This window comes from Neophocaena asiaeorientalis, unplaced genomic scaffold (genome assembly GCF_003031525.2).
Source record: "Neophocaena asiaeorientalis asiaeorientalis breed wild unplaced genomic scaffold, Neophocaena_asiaeorientalis_V1.1 scaffold315, whole genome shotgun sequence".
Lineage (NCBI taxonomy): Eukaryota > Metazoa > Chordata > Mammalia > Artiodactyla > Phocoenidae > Neophocaena > Neophocaena asiaeorientalis.
The window spans coordinates 1,993,931-2,020,759 of record NW_020172011.1 but is presented as its reverse complement, the minus strand read 5'-3'; the positions used below and the strand labels follow the sequence as shown (position 1 = coordinate 2,020,759).

The window sequence follows — 26,829 nt, the reverse complement described above, 5'->3', positions numbered from 1 at the left end:
CACAGTCGCTGAAGCCTGACTCGGTCTCAGAGTGGGTGGGAGGCAGGTCCAGCTCCATGGTGTCTGAGTTGAGCATCATGACGGATGCCCCTCGCCCTGTGAGATCAGGATCCCCTCCCCACCCCTCCCTCTGGGAGCCTGAAAGCTGGTTGCGGGAGGGGCAGGAAGGGCCTGGGGTGGTGGGGTCTGCCACTGAGCTCAAGGAAGTGAGAGCCACTTCAGGGTTCCATGGTCAGCGTTCTGGTCGGGAGCCTGGAAGAGAGAAGGGGAAATTGGTAAGGGCAGAGGGAGGAAGGAGGGGACAACTCAGAGATGGGGAGGGTTAAGGAAGGTTTAAGATGGGCTGGGAGAGGGGGAGGTACTTGGGGAAGGTAAGCTTGGGGAAAGAACAGCAGAAACATGGGGAGGGGTGGAGGCAGTGAGGCAGGAGAGACAGGCAGGAGGCCATGGTGTCAAGGAGTAAGAGGAAAGATGGAGAGAAGGGAAGAGATCCAGAAAGTCGGCAACTTGAAAGGAGAAGAAGCAATGAGAAGGACAGGGTCAGGATAAAACTGAGCAAGAGGATTAAAGACCTAAGTGTAAGACTTAAAACTGCAGCTCCTAAAGAAAACACAGGGGGAAAACTTCATGACATTGGACTTGGCAATGATTTCTTATATGTCACACCAGAAGCACAGGCAACAAAAGCAAACATAGACAAATGGGACTACATCAAACCTACAAACTTTTGTGCATCAAAGGACACAATTAACAGAGTGAAAAGGCAATGGGAGAAGTTATTTGCAATTCCTATAGATGTAAGGGGTTAATATTATAAAGGACTCCCACAGCTCAACTTCAAAAAACTAAATAACTTGATTAAAAACTGGACAAAGAGCTTGAAGACATTTCTCCAAAGATGATATATAAATGACCAGCAAACATATGAAAAGATGCTCAACATCACTAATCATCAGAGAAATGCAAATCGAAATCACAATGAGATATGTATGACCTCATACCCATTAGGATGGTTACTATTAAAAAAAAAAAAAACCCCAGAAAATAACAGTTGTTGGCAAGGGTGGAGAGAAATTGGAACCCTTTGCCCTGTTGGTGAGATTGTAAAATGGTGCAACTGCTATGGAAACAGTATGCAGGTTCCTTTAAAAATTAAAAATAGAATTACCATATGATCTAGCAATCCCACTTCTGTGTTTATGTCTAAGGAAATTGAAGTTGGGATCTTGAAGATATATCTGCATCCCCATGTTCTTTGCAGCATTATTCACAATAGCCAAGATACGGAAACAGCCCAAATGTCCATCAATAGATACACAGATAAAGAAAATGTGGCATACACATACAATGGAATATTATTCAGCCTTAAAAAGGAAGAAAATCCTGTCACAATGCTACAACATGGATGAACCTTGAGGACATTATGCTAAGTGAAATAAGCGAGTCACAAAAACACAAATATTGTATGATTCCACTAATATGATATATCTAAGTATTCATCTTCATAGAAGCAGTATGTAGAATGGTGCTTACCAGAGGCTGAGGGGACGGTGGGGAAGGGGAGGTGTTGCTCAAAGGGTATAGAGTTTCAGATTTACAGGATGAAAAAGTTCTGGAGCTCTGTTTCACAACAATGTGAATATACTTAACACTACTGAACTGTACACTTAAAATAGTAAATTTTATGTTATATGTTTTTATCACAATGATTTTTTTTTTTAATAATTAAAAAGGCGGGGGGAACTGAGTGAGACTGGAGCCACAGCTGCAAGAGAGATTGGCTGTGGCTCTAAACCTTTCCCAGTTGTGAGGGGAGCATTGCAAGCCTTGGCCCTACCATCCCCTCCCTCCCAGGGCCTGTCTCCACCCTGGCTGCTTCTGTATGTGTGTGTGTGTGGAGGGGAGAGGATGATAAACACGCAGACTGCCTTTTGTAGAGTGGACTGGGGCATATGGAGCTTGGCACAGCTGCCCAGTTCAGTCCCTCCCAGCCCCCAAACCCCAAAACAGGACCATTGCAGACACCAGATCCTACCACCCCGACCACTAGAATCAGGGGGAGGTATCTCCTCTGGCCACAATCCCCCTGCTCAGGACAGTCCCTTCCTCCAGCTCTGTCCTCAACACCCTCAACCCTTGCCATTCCCTGGCCGTTTTGGCAACTCTGCAAGGAAGATTGGGGAAAGGGAACATAATCAGCTTTCCACTCCACATCCTCCCCCAGCCCAAGGCCAGTTCAGATGTGGCGGGCAGAGACGGATAGGGGTAGCTTTTGGAGGCCACCATTTGGGGCTTGGAGAAGCTTGCTTGTCCCTGAGACCAGAGGAAATCAGGGAGAGGCAGCAGGAACATGGTCGGGGGAAGGCTGGGGAAAGGGCTTTGCTGTGGGGGAATGTCAAGTGGGAACAGTGGGCCACTCACTGTGAGCTCAGCCAGACTAAAGTGGCAGAAACAGAAGCACAGAGGTTCCTTCGCAATCACCATATCCCCTTCCTCACCAGTCCGGGTTCTCCTGCCTGATGGACACCTTCACAAGGGTCAGGACTCCCCAGCCTTGCCCCGCCCCACCATGCAGAAAACAGGTTCAAATGAGTAGCCCACTAACAGTAAGCTCTGAGGTTGGGGGTGTGAGATCATCAATATCTGACAGCATGTACACACACAGCCATAACACAAAACAGACGGGGGTGAGTGCTGAAATTTAGAACACACCGCATATTCCAGGGTCCAAAGAAACACGAGGGGATGGATGGCAATAGCGTGGGAGGCCCCGAAGTCAGCACCTCCCAGTATGTGTTTAGTGCACCAACTCCCCACACCCATGACCCAGGAATTCAGCTACGGGGCTCTCGGCACATCTATCACAGCCCTGCCTGGTCCCCATGTTCCTTCATCCCTGATCACTTGGCCCTCCCTTCCCCGCTTCTGCTCCCGATCTGACCCCAGTCCCATTTCCACCTGGACCCACTGTCTTCCCCAGCTCCTGTCCTGGCAGCAGCTCCTATTCACCCATCAAGTCAGTCCTCACCCCAAAATCCACTTCTGGTTTCAAAGTTGCAGGTTCCGAGGATCAGAATTCCAAGCATCCAGGATAGGACTTCCTGCCCCACTTCTGCCATCCCCAACCCGACTGAGAATAGATAGGCACAAAGAGTCAAAGGGGAGAAGTGGGGAAGAGGGAGGTGCAGGGACAGAGAGAGACACAGCGTGAGAGAAAACTAGAGGGAGGCTCTGGGAGGGGACTTGAGCCAGAGAGTGGGAGGGACACGCCCACCCCTCCCCAGCCTTTGGTTCCCCCTTTACCTAGGAGGAGCCTGTGAGGGGATCCAAGCTGGCAGGACAGGGGGGCAGCGTTGACAGCCCCAGTCTCCTCTGGCTGCTCAGAGCTCATCCGTCTGCAAAGTTATTGACCAGCTTTCTAGACCTCTCCGGGGCAGCGTGGCGTGGCTGAACAGGCTCCGGGGCATAGGAGAGGGGTACACATGTTGGGGATGTAGGGCCCAGGTGGAGGGGTTGAGCTTGGCTAGGTACTGGGGACACCCGCACTCACACGCACACACACACCACACGCTCACAGACACATACACACCTGAGCTGGCCCAGCCCTATGTATATATATGGAGATACACACACACACCCCCAGCTTTCCATTGGCTGGCCCAGCCCCCCCCCTTATCAATATTAAACAGTAAGGCCAGGCAGCCATTGGCAGAGGGATCTGGGAACCCCCCTGGGAGCTGGGGGTGGGGCTGGCCCTGGGGGGGGCGAGGAGTGGGGGAGCAGGGACATCTGTTCTCCATGCATATTTCATAAGCAAGAAATGGAGAGCTGGGGAAGGGGTGGGGCTGGGGCGAGAGCCAGGGCAGGATCACAGATGAAACCCCTCAGTCTCCCACACCAGAGGCAGCAGGGACAGAGGCCCCCAGCAAGCCAGGTTTAAGTGCCATGGTCCCATTCTGAGTCCCAGCTGGGTTTTGACAGCCCCTTCCCACATCTCCTTTTCCCTGGGAAAAAGGCTCTCCAAGGTACTAACAGGGAGATTGAGAAAAGGGCAAGTGGACAGCACGAAAACGCAGAAGAGGTCCCTAGAGTCCTTGCCCTCACCAAGCTCTCATTCTTCGTAAAGCTGGTTCCCACCAGCCCCTTTGCCAGGCTGCCTGTGGCTACTGCTCAGGCCCCTGCCCTTGTCACCCTGGGACTCAATCACCCCACACCCTCTTATCCCAGCCTCCAGCCTCCCACCTACCCAATCACCAGGGAAGGAGTGGGGTCAGTTTCCTGACACAGATCCTACAAGGAGTTTTTCTAGGCTGGCTGGCCCAACCTGACCCACTGGGAATTGGGGGCTCTCAGGAGGAAAGAGGTAAAGGCTAAAAGGAGCAGGATACAGGAGTGCAGGGAGAGGAGGAACCAGGGTTGGAAGGACACTGGGGGAGGACGGCAGGGCACCCAGGCAGGCTTCAAGCATGCTGGGGCATCAAATGAGCAATAAGAAAACTAGCTACAAAATCATATGCAAATGGGCATTGATTAAGTTCACATCAATAGCTCAGCTGCCTCCAGCCTGTGTGTGCATGTGCGTGCATGTCTGAGTGTGTGTGTGTGTGTGTGTGAGATACAGGGTGGCAGGAGCAGGGAGCAAGGGAAGAACAGAGGCAGTGGGCTACATTTCCGTATCTGAAGTTCTCTTCCCCACTCAGCTGTTGAATGTCTTCATTGAACCTCTGTGAATATCGAGAAGGAACCATGGCTGGGAGGACTGCAGAGACGGCTACAGTGCTACAGTGAAGACGGCTTTGTCGGCTGTGTGACCTTGGATGAGTAACTCAACCTCTTGAGCCTCAACCTTCCTTCTCTGTAAAATGGGATTAAATATAGCTGCCGCTTAGGTTGCCAAGGAGATTAAGCGAGATAATGCACGTAATGGGTCTGGACCTTAGTAGGAGCACAGTCCACCTGCAGGCTTTTGGAAGCATTTGCCATTTCCCTGTTGCTGATCAACCTTTTCTGGGCTTTCTCCAGGGTAAGGCATTCCCTAAGGGGAGTCCTGTACTTCTTCCCCAAGCTCCCCCACCCCCAGGTCTGGGAGGTGCCAACTCCCACCTGGGCAGGCCCAGACAGGTGCCCAGGTGCCAGCAGATTGGCTGAGCTGGAGGGGAAAGGAGGCTTGAGGAGGGGGGCTGGGGGGCAGGGGATCAGGTGGCATCTCAGTTCTTGCATCATCATTGCCATGGTGCTGATTAAAAAACAATCTCTACCTAATGAGCCCCCAGCAACAACAATCCTACCTCCCCCACCCTCTTGCCCTCCACCTCATCCAAGAAAATTGGGAGACAGAGAGACTCAGGAGAGAGGGCCATGGAGGAGAGGAGAGATACGGAACAAATGGGAGATGGAGAAGAAGCAGAGGAAATGAAGGGGGAGACGTGGGGAGATGTCGAGACACACACAGAGAGGAACAAGATGAGAAAACAGAGTCATGAGGTTACAGACATGGGGAAGATATAGAGAAATGGGAAGACTCGTTACGGGGAGATGGAGATGTAGGGGAGACAGAGAGATAGAAGAGAGAAGATGGGAGCAGAATTGCCAGGTTGCCAAGGCTTTGTGGAAGATTCGGGATGCAAGATACAGGGGGATAGAGACATGGGGAGAGACATGAAAAGAGGAGATGGTTAGGGAGACACAGACCTGGGTGAATTATGGACGTGGAGAAAACACGGATATTCAGGGATGGACAGGTACTGTTACTGGGAGAGGGTCCTGAGGGAAGCCCCAACACAGGGTGGAGATATACAGACATGTGGGAAGCAGAGTGCAGACAGTTGTGAGGAAACAAAAAAATACTGGAGACAGGGAGACAAGGAGGGGAGACACGACAAACAGCTATAGAGATGAGGGACTGTTACTGAAATGGGGAGGCCTGGTTCCCCAAGCGTGAGACATTGAGAAAAACAGAAACAGAACCTGGAGAGACTGTAGAAGCAGAAGGGAACCTTGGTGGGGTGGAGATGGGAGAGAGAAACCAAATCCTTGTTCCCGGCCTCCCTCGTTTTAGGCAGTTCGGATCAGATACTTCAACCCTGCAACCTCCATCCTTGAAGCACTCAGCCCAGGCTGTGCCCAGTGCAAGCTGAGGGTTGATGTTACATGGGGGTGGGAGAGTGCTCTGGGACCACCTCTGTCTGCCTCCTCTGCATCTGTCATTCCAGGGTCCTGGACTCTGGGGCCCCCAGTCCCAGTGTTCACTCAGGGATTCAGTTTTTGCACCTAAGGGGTGTAGCTAAAAAGGACATAGCGTATGATAAAGAGGAGGAGCTAAAAGCATGGAGTGGTGGGAGGAACTACTAATTCTACTGAACTTGGGGCCAGTAGATCTGGGTCCGAGTCCTGGTGACCTTGGACACATCATTAACCGTTTTCTTTCGGCTGCGCAGCCTTGTGGGATCGTAGTTCCCCAACCAGGGATCAAACCCAGGCCCTCGGCAGCAAAAGCATGAAGTCCCAACCACTGGACCACCAGGGGATTCCCTGGACACATCATTAACCTTGACTGAACCTATTTTGTCATCTGTGAAATGGGAAAAATATTGCCTTCCTTGTAGGGTTTTTGTCCCACCGTGTGTGGGAAAGTGCTAGGTACCCCAAACCCTTACACTTCTGCAGTGATTCAAAGGTGGCAAGAAATCGTCTATGCGTGTATATGAGGCATGATGATTGAGGGAGGCTGGGGAGAGCTCTGAGGTCAACTCAGGTTGCCGGCAGCTCCAGGCCCCGCGGGGGGAGGAGAACCCTGGGGGTTGTGTTGGGGTCTTTGCTGTAAGCAGGGCAGGAAGATGCGGAGGGGGTGGGAGGATGAGTGGGGCTCTGTGGTTTAGTGTTATTTTGCATTTGATAGGTGTTCAATTTTTCAGATTGTTACTCCCCATCTTTTTTCATCGCCACACTGCCTGCCTGTGAGTTAGATGGTGGGGGAGTGAGGTTGGGATGTAGGGAAGACATGGGGGCAGGGGGCCTGGTCCTTGAGGGTGGGGGCAGGGCCTGGAGGAGCTGGGAAGCCGTGGGTTTGGCAGGAGAGGGGGTGACATATGTGGGGAGCCCTGGGGACCCAACCAGGCAAGCGGCTGGCAGAGAGAGCAGACGGCATTAACCCTCACTGTGCCACACTGCGCGACCCGTCCCGGGAGTGGCCCGGGGCGGGGGTGTTATCATGTGTGTTCTGGGTCACAGGAGCTCCTGGGCAGGATCTGTTATGTTCCTGGGAAGCGGTGGCTCGTCTTGGATCTTCTTCCCTCTTTGAAGTTCCCTCCTTGTCTGCTTCCACGTGTTCTCCCTCAGTCTGTCTTTCCCTGTCTCCACCTCTCTGTGCCTCTAGGTGACAGCGGGTCTCCACAATCTGTCCCCTTCTCTGCCTCCAGCCCTGCTGGAAGCCACTTTTCAGCGCCAGGCCCTGAGCCCTCTCTCACCCCCGGCCCCCTAGGCCTTGTCGCCTTTGTCTCCTAAGGCAGCCTCTCCTTTCTTCTCTCCTCTCTGCTCACCTCTCCCCAGCTCCAAGCCCATCCCAATCTCATTAGGCCTCCTCCGACCACTGCCCCCCCACCTCTCCTCCTCCCTCCCCCATCCATCTGTCTTCCCAGAAGCCCTCCTCTTTGTGTCCACCCATCTGTCACCACCAGCTCTGGGCCCACTCCCCCCACCCCCGCAGCACACCCGCCTGGCCTCTCTCCCCTCGGGCTCAGCTCCCTCAGAGCACTCCCAGCCTCCTTCCCTCCTTCAGCCCATCAAGGATTGCCTACTTCCACTTGCCCTTCACTCATTTATTCTTTTCCCAGATACCCTCTTTCATCTCTGTTGTTCCTTTTTCCCCTCCAGTTTCCCTAACTCTTCCTCAGTTGATGGGGAGAGAGACAGGGGACCCTAGGGTCCTGGCCCCCAGCCCCTGAGCAGCCAGCCAGCCGGAGCCAGAGGCTGGTAAGACTTACTCACAGTTGCATCATGTCCTCAAGCCTCCTGAGATGCCCCCTCCGCTCCTGTCCCACGTTCTTCTGGTTGGGAACAGGGGCTCCAGCTGCCCTTCTCAACAACAGGGGTGTGCCAACCCCTCTACCTTCTGAGTGTGGGACTCAGAAAGGAATCAAAAGCTGACCTGAGGCCCACATGGACCCTGACCTTCCAAGAGGCTCTCTGCTTCCCAAACTCCCACCAACTCAACAACTCCCACCAAGCTTTTTTGAGGATGGGATGCTGAGTTTCAGGATGGCTTTTCTACCACATTATGCCACTACCCGCAGTCTACTGTCCCTGGGTTAGAGGGCAATCAGTGCCCCCCAGGCCTCCCTCTCCAGTGGGAGAACTTTCTAACTACCTTCAAAAGCTCATGAATTGGCCGACCCTTCAAGCCATCCGCTGCCCTGAGGGGTTTAGGGTGAAAGGGCGAAGGGAAGAGAGGCTGACTGTCAGAGCAGGGCGGGGCCTCAGACAGCAGCCTCGTCTGCCTCCACTTTGTGCAAATGAGAACACCGCGGCCCAGAGAGGGGAGTGCCCTTTCCAAAGTCACACAGAGCACTAGAGGCACTCCAGAAAATCTGGTCCTGAGCTCTTCCCACAACAACATGAAGCTTCTCCTTACTGGCCCCACCCAAAGCAAACCCTCCATCCTTTGAACTCGGGTAGAACCTTTTTATAGCACTGATTTTGCATGGAACATATGGTGCCTGGCCTGGTTATTATTTATCTCGTGTCATGTCCCATCCAGCCATCTAGACTCTGGATCCTATGTCTCTAAGGGAAGGTGCCATATCTCATACCCTTTTACGATGCTGGGACAGAGTGCCTTGCCTGTAGTGAGGCTCAATAAATGTTTATTACCACTGTAGCTGCCAGTGCAGATGTAAGAAATGTTCCAGTCTCTGCTCTAATATGCTGTGTAACCTTGAGCAAGCCACGTCACTCCTCTGGGCTACTGTTTCCCCCATCTATCAAATGAGTTAGGCCATACACACAATTTCTCAGGGCTTATCATATGGTCCCTGGAAGAAACAAAGTCATCTTGAAAAAGGTGGAATCTTGGTACAGAACACCAGACTCTGGGTGAAAATATCTCCTCCCAGGATGTGCCTCTGGGATGTGGGAGACAGAAAAGAGTAAACCCCTTACTCAGAGAAGCTGGGAAAGAGAAACCAGCTAATAGAAAAGCCTTCGGTGCTAGTCTCGAGGGACCAGGTGTCACAAGAGGTAGAGACAGGACAGACTGGGTCCTGGAGCAGGGTGGTCTGTTATTCAACAGTCCACGTGGGTTGGGTGGAAGAGAAGGTGCAGTGAGAACTAGCAGTGGGTAGGATTAGGGAGGGATGGAAGCCCTGTCGGCAAGGGAGGAGCTGGAAAATGACAAATTTCAGAAGGCGGCACAGAGGTAAGCAGGGCCTGGAGCAAGCAGGAAGAGGGAGGCTAACGAGTTAAGCCTGTGGCCCTAAGATGCTGCTAGCCAATCGCACGCAGTCTCCAGGACACAGGAGGTGGCTGGGGAGGAGTTAGACTGTGGTCTCAGAAAAAGGGCCCCAATGGGTCATCTGGGGATCTCTTGCCCCTTCCATGGAGCCTGGTCTCCTCAGGAGACATGTTTTTTGGTTTTGTAATTTCTTTTTTGGGGGGGAGGGGGAGGCAGGGGTAGCATGGAAGGCGGAAGACAAGCTGGTGCTGAAGATTCCTCCCTAGGAGGAGACCGGAGGACAGAAAACCCTACATCCTGTGTACCCTTCTCATGCCCACCCCATCCACTGATTTTGCCTAACCCTCTGCTTCCCTGTTCAGCCCTCTCACTGGTTCTCAGCCACTTCCTCGCTTCCAGAAGCTGCCAGCAGGATGAGGGAGCTTAGCACTCTGTCCACTGGGAGACCTGTTGGCCGAGGGAGGCATGGAGTGGGCCCAGGCGATGGTGGCAGCTGTGCTCAACTCCCGCCAGCACAGCGCACAGCTTCTCCAGCTCAAACTGGGAGGGGTGTGGTGGAGGGGAAGCAGCGGGGTATAGTTCCACATCCCAGAACCCCAAACATGCCCCCTGAGGGAACTTGGAGAGAAACCTCGAGAAAAATCACCTCCTCTCAGCAGGATTTGAAAAGGTAGTCTAATCAGGAAACTAAGAGGAGTGCTTGGGACTCTGAAAATGGCCAGTTCTTTTCCACCTCTGCTGTCTTCAGGCACGTTGCAGACAGGCCCTTGGCCAGCAGCTAGCGGAGAAGGCTGGCTTCAGGCGCCACTCCTACCGGTTCGCGTCCCCCCTTAGTTGACTCAGCCCCTGCCCATCATCTAGCAGTTCTGCTATCCTCCAGAATTCTGCCTCTGTGAAGACCCAGGGAATGAGAGTATCTCCAAAGAGCAGAGATTCCCTTTCTAGAAGGTCCAAAACTACCCGTTTTGGTCTACAAAATGCCCACCGACAGCACAAACCGCTTACTGTGCCACCCAAGGGCCTTTGTGACCTGGCCCCAGCCTGCCTGCGGATGCTTACAGCTCGGGAACACTGAACAACCTACCATTCTCAAGCGTGAGCCATGCCTTTTCTTGGCTCTGTGCTTCCACACCTGGTGAGCTCTAAACCACCACCCAAGTGCCTCCTCCTCTCTGCAGCCTTTCTAAATGCCACCCCCACTGCCCTGAACCCCTCCATGTGCTACCAAAGCACTCTGGAGAGGCTGCGATTTCTCCATTTACTACACCTAGTTGTGAGTGTATGTTTCTCCCTTTAGCCCAAATGTGAGCTACTCAAGGGTCAAGGCTGCTGTATTCCCTTCATCTCTGGACCCCAGCCCGGGCCTCAGATAAGGAGAGAAATGTCTGTCGAATACAAAGTGGGAAGAAACCGTGCTAACGTCGCTCTTGTAGAGGGAAACCAGGATTCCAGGGCTCCACAAGGAACCCTTCTGCCAGAACTTCCACTGTTGTTGACAGAGCCTTACTACTCGGGCTCTCTGGGGACTCAAAAGACAGCATGTGAGGTTACGATTCCACGACTCGAATCTGGGATCACTGAACAAGGGGGCTCAGGAAGAATAACATGTAATGGTACAGGACATGTGGGAGAGTCTGTTTTAATGAGACCCGTTACTTATGTATTTGTATACACGTATACGTACACACACAAAAAGAAAAAAGAAAACAAAAATAGATATTACAGCTTAATAAAAATTACAACTGAGCACTGTGGGCTGGAGGTGGGATACCCACCCAGCAGCACACCCACCCTGATGTGCCATCTAAGGGCCTTGAGACAGGACAGCAGGAGGGAGACAGGAGGCTCAGCCCACAGATGGCTCCTGTCCTCCTCAGGGCTTCCTTGCAGTTTGTTCCTGGCATTCACCCCTTCAAGTCCTTCCTGGTCAGGAAGGGGGCGAGGGGCGGGGAGCAGAAGGAGGTATAAGGTGGGACAGAAAAAGAAGAGGGATCCTGAAGAAGGGAAAGTTAGGGTAGGTAGCCAGGAGTCAAAACAGGAGCAAGAAGCTTCTATTTGTCATCCCAGGATTTGGCAGGGGTGAGGAAGAAGACACAGGGAAGGGGAGATGGGAAGGGGAAGATGGGGGTGGCAGGTAACTCGTTTCTCTCTCACTGTCTCTTTTGGGCAGTTCCACTTTATGTTAATGTCAGTCTGAGCCAGGCCCAGAGAGGTTCCAGTGACAAACTAGTGGTTTATGTCCCAGTGGGATAGATGATCTAGGAAGTGAACTGCAGAGCTGGCAGGAAAAGCTGGGGTCCTCTTCAGTAAGACACAGATCCTGGTTCCCGGGGAGCAATGAAAAGGACATCGGCTTTGGCATTGATGCAGTAGGTGACGACAAGAGAGAAGACGAGGACGCCGAAGCCCACCATCAGGGTGATAAACTGCAGGAGGGGGTGGGCAGGGAAGGAGAAAGGTGCTCTCAGAACTCAGTGTAGTTGTGGATAACTGCTTGGGGCTGGGAGCCAGGGCACTGGAATTCCAGAGCTGGCTCCAAGCACCAAGTACTGAGCAATCATAGGCAACGTCTCCCCATTTGGAAAGAGGAGTAAAGTACCTCTGTCCTTGCTTCTGCCTTTTTTACTTAGATTTTAAGCATCCAGAGGTAGGGCCCACGACTTTGATTCTCTTGTGGCCAATTACGTGACTGACTCACTTGTGACAGGTGCTCAATAAGTTATTAGATTGACTCGTCCTAGCGATGGCTCGTGGACATACCGGATGGGAGTGGAGCTGCGGAAGGGCTACATAGGGTCCAGAGGGGAAGGCATATCTCTTTGGGTCTCCATGGGAACATATGTCCAGAATGAACACATACGTAAACTATCAGTGAAGACAAGCTTCCTAATGGCGCATGCTGGCTGACCAGGGACAGATTTGCAGCAGGTTTTTGTGGCAAATCTGGGGCAAATGGGAGAATGGAAGGGGGTAAGAGACAAGAGGCAATAAAAAGAGGTCAAATAGACCTCTGCCACCTCCCCCACGCCCCACCCTCCCCAACCCGTGTCTCACCTCCAGCTCTTTGCTGGCTATCAGAAATATCCGGGCGCGGATGTCTTTCCAGCGGCTCTCAGTCCATGTAGAGTATTCAGTAGAGCCCCACTGCTTCAATTCGAAAGCAGGGGACAAGGCCCTGGCGAGTCGTGCCGTGGAACGCACACACCGGGGAAGCCGGTCTGTCTCATTGGAATTCAAAGGGCCCTGAACCCAAGCGTACTCGTACAGCTGCACAGAAGACAGGCCACAGCAAACGGGCTGACAGGATCCTCTCTCTCTCACTCCCTTTACCCTCTAGATGGTCCGTTTTTACCCAGGTTACTGCCTCTTCAATACTCAAGTTCAAAGGGCTGCAACCCTCCACCTCTCCGTCCCAATCTCTTGGGTCCAATTGGGCCTAGGAGATCCACCAACTTTCCCAAGGGAAGGGGACCCTTGGGGCGCCTCCAATGTCCACTACCACTCACATCCTTGTTTTCAGTGGGGACTTTACTCGGATCCTGGCACTGCTCTCGGGTAAGGTCGATCACCTTGCCAGTCAAATTTGCCAAGGCATACTGTACAACGTAAGTGGTGTTGGTGGGGCTGGAGACGGCGATGTAATGCTGAAGAGGCCCATCACCTGACCAGATACCACAAGGGAAGGGAGGATTTGGTGGGTGGAAGGTGGGGTGCAGATGGGCAGGGATAGGAAGAGCCCAGGGACAGGCAGGAGCCAGAGAAGAGAAAGTTAAAAGGATCCAACAGATATCAGGAGGAAGAAAGGAAAACAGGGGGGAAAGAAAATAGGAAAAAGGAGAAAGGAAAGATTAAATCAAAATGATGACTTTTTCTCTATCCTTCCCTTCGTTAAGGATCCCATAGCACACCAGGTGCTTACCCAAGTAGGACCTTAGGTCCGGCCTGAGGATAGACTGGAACCACGAGTTGTTGGCTCTAACCAGGAACCCATAGAGCAGGCGGGTAACCTAGGATTGGGACAGGGAGAAGAGAGACCCCTGTGACTTGGAGCCCAAGGAAAGAATTATTAGTGCAGATCCAGTCATGGGGTAGGAACCAGACTGGCCACACACTGGGGTTGGGGAGGCGGTGGCTGGTCACAGGATGCAGATGAGGCTCACCCGAGAGCTCTCTGGGGCATCAGTGATCCTCACCTGCACATCCAGGGCTGCTGAATGCCAAGGTGTGGGAAACTAGGCAAGGGACCAGGATAAAGGATGGGGTAGCCTGCTGTGTAAAGAGAGACAGAAAGGACCCAGGGCCCACTTGCTCTTACCGTTTGGGGATCGGCCTGAATGGTGTGGCTGAAGTTGGTTCCTCCTGCGAGCTGGTACAGCGCACGTCCCAGCACCGTGGCCACACCTGCCAGAGCCTGTAGTAGGTGAGGAGGTGGCTGAATGGCCCAGGTCCTCTGACCTCCAACACGAACACGCTAGCCGTCTGCACTGTGTTCCCCACGCTCCCACCCAGCCCGGGTGGGTGCTACCTTGGCAGTATCTGTCACAAAGTTCAGGTCCTCTTCAGGGCTCTGCCCTTCAGGGTAGGTCACATTAATGTTCTCAGCGGTGTCGTAAATGCTCTGGTAATAGCTGTCAGGAAAGCCAGCATGAGCCTTGGCTGCACTCAGCCAGGGCCCTGCCTTTCCCTCCCTCAACTGTCCCTTCTGCAGGAACTTGGGATCTCATTTTTCCTCATACAGGGAGGAGGGAAGAGAGGAAATCAGGATTCCATATTGAAGAAGGCGTAGAGAATGGCGAAGCAGGAGTGAGCGTGGGAGTGCTTAAATACAAAGACTCGCCTGACCGACAAGATAGAAAAGGTAAATAAGATCACAATGCAGGAACCGTTCCTTCCTGGGAGATCTTTAAACGTAAGAGACACTTCCGTGTCATTTGGGTCGGAGATACAGGAGGGTGGCTAAGACGACTCTCAGAGAACCCTGCCATACGTTATCAGAGCAATCATATGATTGTTTCAATGTACATTCATATTGAAGGTGGCTGGGAGTAGAGGGGGACGAGCAGGTCTGTCCACAAATATGTAACACTACACTGGGTCAAACCACCCTGATGCTCCTTGGGAAGCCCCAAGGAGACAGATCTTAGAAGAGAAGCTAAGACGAGAGCGCTCCCAGCCTCTACCATCACTGAATGCCTGCCCCCCACAGAATCAAGTCAGCCTCACGGCCAAGTCCAACATATGTTCAAATGATGACTCACCCCTCACCACAAAGTGATACAGAAGACAGGTTTGGAGAAGAGAGCTGACCCTATGTATCAGAACCGTCACCACCCTAAATAAATGAGAAGGTGCTACTGGGTGGGGGCTGGAGAACCAGAGCTTATGCATTTTTACTCAGAAACTCACTTGGCCTGTTTTGAGAAGGGAAGGGAGGCTGGGGGCTTAGCAATCCAGCCTGAGTCGAGTCCCCTGTTACCCTAGGCCTCAAGTTGGGGCAGTTTAGAGGTGTCTAGGACCAGGAGAGAGGTGACTACCAGGGCCTCATCCTTTATTGCTGGAGCCCCCTCAGCTGTAGGGACATTTTTACACCGACACTGAACCACGTGCACTTACCACATGGCAAGAACATGTTACATTTCACAGAGTATGAGTACTGTCTGCGGCACCCTTGGGCGGGCCATAGGCACCCTTGGGCGGGTCATAGAGAGCAGGGACAGCTCTCTGTGCTCTAGCCAAAGAACCTCCAACATCATTCCGCCGCGCGTTTGAGATGACGCCCTCTGCTGGCAGCCCTGGGGAACTCAGGTCCCTGGAGAGCTTTGGAGAGGTGGAACCACAAATGAGGAGGATTGTGCTAGGAAAGGGCTCAGGGTGAGGACTGTTTTCTAAGATGAAATGTCAAGTCAAACGCGGGGACCAGGTTAGATGTGAAAAAGACACTGAGCAAAGAACACAGATTGACCTGAGATTTTGGTGAGGGTCGTGTGGGGACAGGGGCAAGCAGTGATCTCTCTTGACACAGAGACATTTCTCTCTATGGACCTCTGGCTGCAGAACAGATTCTCTTCGGGAACAAAGAGGATGCAGGCTAGGTGACTCTTACTGGTTTTGGAAGACAGCAGAGTGGTCAGCAAGAACCACGCCAGAGATGTTTTGAGCTCGAAGAAATCGCTGCAGAGAAGATGGTGGGAGAGGCTGGGACCGACTCAGCCTCCTGAGGACTACAGTAGGGACGCCAGCACCGCTCTTCTCCAGGGTGGTCAGGAGCTCCTCCACCTGGGGGATGAGGGGCATTAGCTGATGGCATGCACTGGGGAGAGGAAGCAGGAAGAGGTCTCTCTTAGACCTGAAACACTCTCTACTCCAAGTCCCCAACCTGTTGAGCAGCTCTAAATTCTCCTAGATCTAAATCCTTCAAGCCTTTTGGGATCAAGGCTCTCTGAATTTTCCTGCAGCTCCCACCATCCTGTTTAAGTTACGGCACAGAGAAGTAAGAGGCCTGTGGGTTCTTTTTTTTCATATTTACAGGTAAACCCCACTGTCCTCAGGACACTGTCTTATCCTCAGCCAATGTTTTACTTATTATTTGCTGTGTAGAACTAGAGGAGCAAAAAATAATACAAAACAATGCTGAATGCCACACCAGTAGTCCATTCTGTAAGGGCTGTAAGAAGCCAGAGCACGCATGGCAGGAAGAGGACCTCAGGGAAAAAAACAGACCTATTTTGAGGGAGAGAGGGTCTTGAACAAGGAGTGAGGAAAGTGGAAGACAGTTTGGGTAGGGAGTCTTACACAGCCAAGATGAGGAAGGGCAGCCAGGACAGCTGGGTCCCTGGGGCAGCAGGAGAGAAAGGAGCCACTCACACCCTGTCCTTAATGGGCAGTGATAGTTCACTAGGCACCGAATGATCAGAGGACCATCCATCCCAGGGAACCAGTGACAGGAGCTGAACTCATGGTTTTTCCCGGGGAGCTGTAACAGTCGGGTGTTCACCCTTCGGCCAACACCCAACCTAAGGTCCTGTTTCACAGGCCCTGGAGGCTGGTGCGGATAGGGCCAGGGCGAGAGGGTGCCCATATTCTGAGCTGTTGAAGTGGGAAGTGAGGGGAAGAGATGCTCAGATTACCTGGTTCTGTACAGTTTCATTTTTCTGAGACATGGGGTCTGTGTGCATCCAAAGCTCTAGTGAATTTCTTAAGGCCACCTGAGGGGAAGATGAAGAAGCAACATTTATAATTAGTCTCCCATTCTGGCCCATATCGGGGAGAAAAGAGTGGGATCAGAAGTCAAGGGAAGAGGTGGTGGCACCTGCAGTGGGTACAAGAGAACAGCAGAGGTGAAGCTTTAGGAGGTAGGAAGGAAGGGGTGGAGGATACATGCTGCACACCTGTCCCAGCTCCACGAATGAGTCAATGTTCTCTAACTGCACAGGAAACTTGCCATTTTTCATATCGTAGACCATTCTTGAGCTGCCAATGTAGTCAAAAGTTTCCTGAGGGATGGAGACGGGTGGGAAAGGGAACAGAGATTCCAAAGTGTTAGGGCAGTCTCAGTGCCTTGGGGCCAGATCATCAAAGCTGTAGTTACAAAGGTTACTGTCTGTGTCATCTCAACTGCTGTCCAGCTTAGTCATGTGACTCTGCCCTCCTCCCTACCCCAGCTCCCAGCTGTGGCTATGCCTCACATGTATGTGTCACAGGACTTCTCGAGCCCAGATGTGGGGAGAGCAGCCTAAGTGGAGGCCCAGGGCAAACATCAGCTGTTAACTGTCTGCTTTTTGCTTCTCCCCCACCTCCGCCGACTGAGCCACGGCTGCTGTTCCTTTACCCTAGGGCCAGTCTGTGGTGGCAGTGGGGAGAGGCAGGAGCCTCAGGGCTCCTGGGTGGAGGTGGCAGGGAAAGGGTCCAGAGAATGTAAAAGAATGTTTCAAATAGACCGTATCCGTGGGGGAGTGAGGGAGTTGGCAGTATACCAATTCCAGGTCAGGGTGCAAAGGCTTCCTACAGTGGGGGAATCTGAAAGGGAGACACACATAGACACATCCAGAAGCTCTCTGGTGAATAACAATTCAGTCAAGTGCTGAATCTTCCCCAAACAATAGCCACTCCCATCTTTACCACCCGCTCCTTCCCAGCCATCCCACCCCAGCCAAAGAGCTCTCACCCCTTGGAAGAAGACAAACATGACATTGCGGGGCAGGGTGGTCACATCGGGTGCCTTCTGCAGAGCTTCAGCTGCAGCCAGCTGAGTGACGAAGGAGGCAACGGCACTTTCAGCCCCTGGGGCCACATTCCAGAAAAAGGAACGACTGTCCAGCTGGGCACGGCAGACAAGGCAGGGGAGGTACACTTTGAAAATGGAAATTCGGGGCAGGCCCCAGTCCCCCTCTCCTGTTCTGGCCAAGAAAATATTCATGTCCTGCGGCGATGGCTAGAACCCCAGAGTCCCACAGCCCAGAGCCCTCTGTCTGAGGCTCCCCACTGTAGCAACTCAGACACCTGATATGCCCAAAACAGGCCTGCCTGCCCTTTCTGTGCCAGCCCTGCTCATCCTGACCAGGGGCCAACACTCACCCGGGTGGCAGCCACCACAACCTTGTCATCGGGCTCCAATGTCTCAGAGATATTTACAGGCTTAAGCATGCTCCATACGTTGTAGTCAGACAGGGGGTCACAGACGATTTCTGAGCAGGATATAGACAGTGAGAGATCAACAGGTAAGGGAGAAGGTAGCTACAGAGAAGGCCCAGAAGACCTCTCTGTAAGTCATTTTCTGTCTCCACTCTTCCACGTTGGTTTCTCTGCCACCGTCCACTTCTGGGACGAGCTGCCTCGATTGTGTAGAACTGTTTCCACTTCTCCCACCCAGTGCTCCCTACCTGTGCTCACTCTGTCTCGATAGTGGTCTCGCCCACATTCCCTGGCCTGACCCCTCCTCCCCACCCCAGGGCACCCAGCTCGCCTCGGACCTGTCCTACCTGGGTTGATGCTGAAGGAGCTCTGGATAAAGCTGCGTCGCATGCAGGTGACGGTACTGATGACGGCGTGCATGTGTGAAAAGAGCTGCATGGCGCACAGTGGGAAGGCCGGTGCCGAGCCGTTCTGACTCAGGTTGTGATCGCGGTAGCACTACAAGGGGAGATGAACCCTGATGAGGCGGCTAGCTGTGGAGTCCATCCCATAACTCCCAGAAGGAGGAGGGCCCAGCTCCATTCCCACATCTGTCCCTGAGCTACAGTTGTCCTGGTACAACCACAGGAGCTATAAGGTCAAAGAGAAAAACTCACCAAGAGGTGCCAAGGGGCACAGAGTCAATGACTTAGTTGGGGCAGATGAAATTACCCTATACCAATGGCCTGCCCCAATTTGGAGCTTCAGCCACTGTTCCTAATGTGATTTGCTGTAAAGAGCACCAAATTGAGTGATGAAAAATGAAATTCAAGATGCTTGCACATCAACTCACCATGTAACTTTGGACAAATCTCTTAACTGCTCTATGTATCAAAATTAGAGAACATTAGAGCTAAAAAGAATTTCAGAAATTACTGAATTGAATCTCTCAATTTCTAGTCCAATGCTCTTTCTTACCACACTAAGGGTTCTTAACCAGGACTCTATACCTTATCTCATATTAAGTATTCTTTATGTTTTCTTCCAGTCTAAATGTTATATTTAGTGCTATAATTTCAGGCAGGAGAGAGACAGGGGAATGTGAGAAAAATAAACCTCTTGGCTCTTCCTGGAGCAACTGTTTTTCAGAGGGTGTACTAGTAGAATAAGACTCTCTCTAAATAGGAGAAGAGCCTAAAAAATAATTCTCTTTCTAAGTGGAATTGCTAGGAGCTGGCAGAGTCATTACCTGCTTAATGACATTGGTTTCATTTTCATCTTCAAGAAGGAAGATGGGGAAACTGAAGTCTTCATAAGCCAAGCCATCGCCCAGGGGGTTCCACGCTATCTCTCTGCAGTGAGCAAACTCTGGCCCATAGGAGTTGGAGTAAACACCTGAAAGGGAGGACAGGGGATAGGATGTTGGGACACCAAGCGCTCAGGGACCAGGTAAGGAAGGAGGGCTAGGATATCATAGGATTGGGACTAAGAGTTCTGAAGGAGGCGGTGACTCAAAGCAAGTATCAACCTATCACCACCTACAGTAAAACAGACACTGCTATCAGGGAGCCCTAAGCTGGGCAGTTAGGGATCTGAGCATGTGACAAAAAGGGAGGATGGAAGGTAAGCAGAAGAAAGGTGAGCAGGAGAGAGAAGGGATGAGTGGTAAAGACAAAGAAACACATCTGTTTGGGAGTCAGTTGCTCACACTGTACACAGACAGACGCACACCTCTTCCCAAGCCCTGCAAGATGTGAGAATGAAGCAACGATGAGCTTTGGGTGACCGCAGGCTCCCCTGACCCCTTGGGGCTCTTACCAAACCCATCACTGGGACACTGCACACTAGGAGAGAAGCCTGAGGCAGGACTGGGCTTGGCTAAAGACACTGCAAGACCAGCAATTCGGCTGGTTCTCCCCTTCAGCTTCTCCATCAGATTCCTGGAATAGGGTGACAATGCCATGAACGAAGGCAGGGAGGTTATCAGGCAGCCCGACATCCTGCCCCCTAGGATGCAAACAAATGGGGAGTTGGGGGAATCAACACTGTCAACTCATTTCTTGTCTTTTCGGTCTCTTAGCTTCTGAGTGAGAACCATGACCTGATCTGAACTCAGGGCTTAATCTCATCTACCCTGTCTCTGTGCACCCCTTCTTCCTCCCTGGGGTCTGTATTCAACTAGAGCTCTACTTACAAGGTCACCGAGACGATTCCTTTTAATGGCCCATCTTTTCTTCAGAGGATCACTCCACCCCCTGCCCTGATCGGACCAGGGCAGCCAAGGGAAGTTTTCACTCACAAGTGTGAGGACTGTTCACTGACACTTCCCCTCTCTGGATGCATTTCCGCAGCAGGAACACAGAGTTCTTACCTGGTAAAGAGCGTGCCCTCCAGCAGAACCACATAAGGGGGGTTAGGGCCATCGGTCAACACCCACTGTAGGTCTTCTTCCTTCTGTACTACGTGGATAACCCCTGTGTCCCCACTAACGGAAGCTGCCAGAACAGAATGGGTCAAATTAAAGCAACCACAGCTGACCATTCTGACTTTGCTTCACTGACTCTGCAGATCATTTATCCCCCCCACAAAATGTCACAAGACATTGTGTAATGCAGCCAACTCTGGACTGTAACTGAAAGGCTGAATTGCCCTGGCTCCATCTGAAGGCTACTAGGAGGGAATGGAGGACAAAAGAGGCCCGAAGTCTACTCATTAGAGGCCTTGTTTGTTAAATGTCAGAAAGGCTCTATGATCTTCATTTTCTTGCCCTCTTCCCTCAACCTCATTTAGCCACATATACAAGATTCTGTAACAGCAGACACCAAAGTCTTTACACATGCATTTTCTCCATGAAATGGCAGGATCTAGATCTCAAGCTTAGAGTTCTAGCACTGAATCTTCCTTTGTGAAAACGTATGTGTAGATTTCCTTGGCCTCATAGCCTCCTTGGATCTCCATTCCTTTACCCTATTTGGAAATGACTTTACTTGCTTTTGGCCAGTTTTGGGAAAGGTTAATCAAGAAGTTCAAGGAGTTCTGTAGAATAGTTTCCCAAATGATGGACCTTGAATAGATTAGGTGTGCTGATATCGAGTCCTCTCATTGCTGGGGACCGAGGGTTTCCAAAAACCCTACACTGGTCACCCCAGGCCAGGAGCAGACTCATCCATTACCCCAGGATGCTCTACAAATAACATTTTCTTTTATTTTAAACATTTGTTTATTTGGTTGTATTTGGTTGTACCTGGTCTCAGTTGTGGCAGGCAGGCTCGTTAGTTGTGGCATGCATGTGGGATCTAGTTCCCTGACCAGGAATCGAACCTGGGCCCCCTACATTGGGAGCTCAGAGTCTTAACCACTGTACCACCAGGGAAGTCCCAAATAACATTTTCTATATGTTTCATGACAAAGACTGGAAGGCACCACTCTAGAGGATGGACGATCCAGTCCAGAATGCCTTGAGTTCTATGTAGCAATACCCTCAAGTCCCTAGTGATCCATGTAGAGACATCCTAGGGTCTCCCCACAAGTTTTCTCCCCACTCAAAACTGGATGTGTTACTCATAAATTGTTTTAGAGCAGTATTTCTCAACCCTGGCTACATATCAGAATCACTTTGGAGTTTTAAAAAATAGAGATGCTTGTGCTTTATCTCAGATCTACTCAATTTAAATCTCTAAAGGTGAGACCCAAGCATGTGTAATTTCAAAACACATCACATGGTCCTTTATTAGGCATGAGAATTATGGCTCTAAACCAAGACACTGGAATACTCGTAACTTGCAAGAGACAAAACCCACAGATACGTTTCAGACTGCCAGCCATGAAGAATTTTTCTCCCATGGGACCTGGTAAAATCTAGATATGGAAGCAGGTCCCCAACATTCAACTAAGTCATATATAGCAAATACTTCATAAGTTCATGTTGATAGTGATAAAACATAGAGGAAAATCAGAATCTGGAATAACTTTGGTAAAGATTTAGCTACCAAATGGCAGTTCTAAGTAAAACAATAGACAACAGTGCATGCCACAGCATTTAAAACACAAGAAAAGGAAAAGCTCATCTGGCAGATAAAAAATATGTAACTTCAGCTCCAAGGAAGACAGGAAGAAGACAAGCTATAACACAGGCCTGAAAAAACCTGGATTGGACACTGGGTTCCCACTGGTGACTGTGTAGTCTTAAATAACTTATTTACTTTCTCTGGTCCTTCAATGAGGAGGAGATTTTCCACCCCTATTCATCTCATACTGTAGGAAAAGAGTAAAAAAGGAAGGAAAGTAAAGAAAGCTACAGGTAGCCCCTTATGAGCACTTTTAAAAGGGTCCAACAGAAATAGAGCATCAATATCAGAAAATCAAATCTAGGTCTTTCTCTCCAAATTTAAGCGGGTGTAGCTTGCTCAGGATGGACAGATATGAAGTAAGACTGAGAAATAAGTATGTTGAAAAGGAAACAAGATCTTAATGAGGAAGTGTCCAGAGTCCAGCCCCACTGTGTTGGCACCAGGCTTTATCTCTAAAGGCTACTGCTTTGCTTCCCACAGGGCTGCTCTAAGAACATGCAGCAGAATGACTCATTCCCAAAGGGGATATCTTAGAGCTCAGCTTCAGGAGGATGTGGGCCTAGCCTTTTGCACTAGACTGGGGTTCCAGCAAGACCAGCAGTCTGATCTCAGCCCACACTGGACCTGGCTCCCTTCTACTCACAAATCTAGTTTAAGAACAAAATCCAGGGACCTCCCTGGTGGTCCAGTGGTGAAGAATCCGCCTTCCAATGCAGGGGACGCGGGGTCGATACCTGCTCAGGGAACTAAGATCCCACATGCCGCGGGGCAACTAAGCCCATGCGCCACAACTAATGAGCTCACACACCTCAACAAGAGAGCCCGCGTGCCTCAAACTACTGAGCCCACGTGCTCTGGAGCCCACATGCCTTGGAGGCTGCACGCCACAACTAGAGAAGAGAAAACCCGCAGGCCACAACTAGAGAGAAGCCTGTGCGCCACAACAAAGACCTGACGTGGCCAAAAAAATAAATAAAATACATAAATAAAATAAATAAATATTAAAAAACAAAACAAAACAAGGTCCAACAAAAATATAATTTGGGGGCTTCCCTGGTGGCGCAGTGGTTGAGAGTCCACCTGCTGATGCAGGGGACACGGGCTCGTGCCCCGGTCCGGGAAGATCCCACATGCCGCGAAGTGGTTGGGCCTGTGAGCTATGGCCGCTGAGCCCGCGCATCCGGAGCCTGTGCTCCACAACGGGAGAGGCCACAACAGTGAGAGGCCCGCGTACCGCCAAAAAAAAAAAAAAATTAATTTGGGACTGTTTGGAACCAGTTAACCTACTCCCAGTATTTCCTGTAGTAACGATATGGACAATTAATGTAGAGTATAGCTAGGGGAAGGATGGCTAGAAAACTAGTAATTGCCACCTTGAGCAAGTCCTTCACTTTCCACTGTCTACTTTTCTCCAACCAAACTGGAAGGTTTCAGACAATCACACAGCCCTGCTGAGACCACACTCAGCATCATCAATAAACACCTATTAAAGGCAGTCTGACTTTCAGCTTTGTGCACTTATATTCTAACCATTTTTACAGGAGTAAATAAATTCGGAGGTAACCAATTTGATGACGAAGAAGTCAAGATCTGACTCTAAGTTTCCTGCATCCCTGCAAAACTATATTCTGACAAAGCTACTATCTACAGAACAAAATCTGAAGATAACAGGTTAAGCAGCAAAGGAACTAGGGATTCAGCCTTCAGATTACAACTTTTTTCCCTCTCATAGTTTTATAACCGTACCACATTGACAGGGTAGCCTGTCTTGGAACACATTTACAAAACATAAAGACAAATCTAAATCCTTTACTATTTCCTTTTGTAACTATTTGGTTTCTCGATGCCTTCTTCTTCAAAGAGTTCACTGCCTTAAGGAAGCCCATTTTGGTTCCAAAAAGAGCATTCAGAGTGCAGGTGATGAGCGGACTTCACAGAATAAGAGGCTTTTACTCCTTACAAAAGACTATAACTTTCTATCTAACCAACTGGGTGGTTAAGAGTCCTGGTTTAGAACTTAGACCACCGGGGCTCAAAGCCAAGCTTCATCACTTAATAGCAGAATGATCTTGGAAAAGTTATTCAACTTCACTAAGACTCAGTTTCGTCATTTGTAAAATGGGGGTAATAACAGGACCTACTTATGGGGTTGCTGTGATAGTTAAATGAGATGTACATGTAAGAACCTTGTAGGCAGCATTTCCTAAATGTTTGCTCTTATTAATTATCTCACCTGGTTTGACAAATGGTTCTCTATCACCTACTACCCACACTGCCTAATTTGTGTGCTACGACTCCCAAGCAGGACTTGGATTATTATACCTAGGGCACAGACTGAAATATCAATGGCCATGAACACAAATCCCAACCTCAACTCACACTGGCAGCCAATCTGATGAGTAGCGTTGAGCAGACGGACACAGGGAGCTGTTTTATTTAAGGGGATGTAGATCTTCTTCTCCACTGAGTTTCCTTCACACAAACCTGATCAGAAGATTAAAAGTGTAAGAAGAAATTGAGAGACATTGGTACTAGCCTTCATCATGTCACAAATTTGTTGTATGGTTTGAGTATATCATACTTTCTAAAATGGGACTAATGTCTATTCTTCTCACCTCCTGGGCACATTATTGAAACAAATAAATGCACCCAGCTATGTACCACAGAGAGTTACTACAAATCATAAAGCAATTGACATTGAAGCTAAAAGATAAAAAACTTGATTTGTCAAAGGAAAGGTATTTAACCTCAGGTGTACCTGCTTCTGGTTGCATGGACAACCACACTTCTGCTTTTCTCTTCTGTATGTACATGACTAATTAGTTAATAAATGGGTGCCAGTCTAAGAATATAGATCACAACAGCAAAAAAATCTTCTTGAGACATTTTTCCAGGGGTCTGAATGGAACTGGGAGAAAACTTATGCCAAACACACTGTCAGTTAATCTAACATCAGTAAGTCATTTGTGTGTGCCCACACTGTGAGGCAGCTAGTTTCTCCTTTGGGGATTTTTAAAACAAACAATCTCAATTTGGGGGAAGATATCGTCGTGGTTATAAACAGGCATGTTTGTATTTTAGGGCTTGACCAACTAGAAAGCCACATACCAGAAAATAAATGGGTGTAAGCAAACACCTGTGCACATTATAAATGGCTAAAGTTTCTTGAGTCATTATTTCACGGCAGAGACAGTTAAGAGAACTAATATCTTACCTTAGTTTCACTTTATTGATGGGACAAACTGAGGTGAAGGACAGGGACGCGGGTTTACAGTGGAATAACAGAGAAACAAATAAGGCATTTACCTTTCTAAGCGCCGCAATGCACCCACAGAACCAAGCGCTTTTATCTTAAAAGTCTAAACGCACTGGGAAGAAAGCTGAACGCTCACTAACACCTTCCTTTCTGATTGTGCGTGGGGTGGCTGGGGCCGTGGGGGAAACGAGATACCCGGACAAAGTAAGAGAAAGTGAGGCTGGAAGTCCAGGAAAAGGCCTGGAGGAGGAAACTGGTCTACACGACGTGCCACGGGGGAGAAGGGACCTTCAGGTCCAGGCAAAGGGGGAACTTCTGTCGTGGGAACGAAAGAGAAAGAGGATTTACAGGGTGGGGGGACGGAGGGGCTGCGGGGACCAGAAGGGAGACGGCAGCGCTCGGGCCGGCCAGATCCGGAGGATTCTTCTTACAAACTGGAGCTCACGGGCGGGGTAGGTCTCACCTGCCAGTAGGACGCAGAAAGACACAAGGCGAAGGAGACTCCGACTTCCCAGGTCGGCCTCACAGCCGCCGCCATCTGTGGCCATCTTGCGTCTCGGTTGAGCGGAAGCCTTGGTTCCCTCCTTGTCCGGCAGTGGCCTCTCTAGGCCAACAATGGCGCCGTCTCTGTGGCCCGGAGCTCCTGGGGCCGGAAGTTCGTGTCTGGGGAACTTCCGGGAGTCGCGGCTCGGGGACGCTGACGTGGAGGCAGCCAAAGGACAGCAGGGAGTGTCAGGGCTCGGATTAACAGGTCGAAGCCGGAGATCTGAAGGATGCTAACCAAATTCGAGACCAAGAGTGCGCGGGTCAAAGGTAATGGAGATTAAAAGGGGGAGAACGGAGGCTGGATGGCAGGGGCGGGCGCTGTCACCGGGGAAGAGAGAGAAGGTAGACTTAACGGGCTGAATTGGGCCCACCGTGCGAACCAGAGGAAGATGGGACCGAGGGAGGTTAGGCCTGGCGGGCGGTTCACCTGCAGTCCTGTCTTCTTTGGCGTGCCCTCGGGATTTGATTTTCCTGTAGTGGTTAACGAACCGCAGGAGGTTCCTTAGCTTCGCTCCTCCTCCCCTCCTCTTCTGGGGCCTGTGCCGCGACTTTTATTCTGCTCCCAAGGCCCTGTGACCTATTGGTTTTTTGATGATTGTGTTGTAGAGAGTGGCCCTGGGGATCGAGTCTCGACCTCTGCTATTCGTGTCCAACTCTACGTTTTTCAGAGACGAGCACTGGCTACCTCTCTTAAGGAGGCCTTGGGCTGCACCATATCAACATCCAGTGCCTCCATTGGGCTCTATTGCCTACCTGGAAACAGGACATCGTTAAGTCTCAGTTTGCTGGATAAAATAGAGGATGCCTAATTGGATTTGAATTTCAGATAAAAAGCGAATAACTTTTTAATATTGTTCACTTTTTATCTGAAATTCAAATTTAACTGGGCATCTTTATTT

General features: G+C 50.6%; 3 protein-coding genes across 4 annotated transcripts in view; 1 reads left to right on the top strand and 2 right to left on the bottom strand.

Annotated features, from left to right (window-relative positions):
- NHLH1 (nescient helix-loop-helix 1) overlaps positions 1-79 on the bottom strand; it is a 417-nt gene extending 338 nt beyond the window's left edge. The window contains exon 1 of the mRNA XM_024751138.1: positions 1-79. This exon is cut by the window's left edge and continues 338 nt beyond it. Within this exon, the coding sequence (XP_024606906.1) occupies positions 1-79 (79 nt within the window).
- A 10,992-nt stretch (positions 80-11,071) lies between these two features.
- On the bottom strand, positions 11,072-26,045 carry NCSTN (nicastrin). Of its 2 annotated transcripts, XR_003003830.1 has the most exons (18): positions 25,848-26,045; positions 24,508-24,612; positions 20,430-20,553; positions 19,877-19,998; positions 19,308-19,453; positions 18,427-18,577; positions 18,023-18,132; positions 17,613-17,765; positions 16,837-16,941; positions 16,576-16,653; positions 15,552-15,724; positions 13,974-14,076; positions 13,764-13,859; positions 13,368-13,455; positions 12,955-13,109; positions 12,503-12,715; positions 12,209-12,391; positions 11,733-11,874 (listed from the first exon to the last, which is right to left on the bottom strand). XR_003003830.1 is itself a non-coding variant. In XM_024750335.1 (17 exons), exons 1-17 carry the CDS (start codon positions 25,930-25,932, stop codon positions 11,752-11,754), a joined length of 2,130 nt encoding a protein of 709 aa, XP_024606103.1. In that variant the 5' UTR covers positions 25,933-26,043; the 3' UTR covers positions 11,072-11,751. The 2 variants fall into 2 exon arrangements, 1 of the variants encoding a protein (XP_024606103.1); XM_024750335.1 differs by lacking the exon at positions 12,209-12,391 and having other exon boundaries at positions 11,072-11,874; positions 25,848-26,043.
- COPA (coat protein complex I subunit alpha) overlaps positions 26,026-26,829 on the top strand; it is a 49,796-nt gene continuing 48,992 nt past the window's right edge. The window contains exon 1 of the mRNA XM_024750322.1: positions 26,026-26,197. Coding sequence (XP_024606090.1) covers positions 26,158-26,197 — 40 coding nt within the window. The 5' untranslated portion in view covers positions 26,026-26,157. The remainder of the gene's footprint in view (positions 26,198-26,829) is intronic.

Coding starts and splice junctions, on each gene's coding strand:
- NCSTN (XM_024750335.1), bottom strand. CDS start 25,932: ATGGCCACAGATGGCGGCGGCTGTGAGGCCGACCTGGGAAGTCGGAGT. Junction 12,716..12,954: donor TCCCCACTGAAAACAAGGAT/GTGAGTGGTAGT, acceptor TCTTCTGTGCAG/CTGTACGAGTACGCTTGGGT. Junction 11,875..12,502: donor TAGCCAGCAAAGAGCTGGAG/GTGAGACACGGG, acceptor CCCCTCCTGCAG/TTTATCACCCTGATGGTGGG.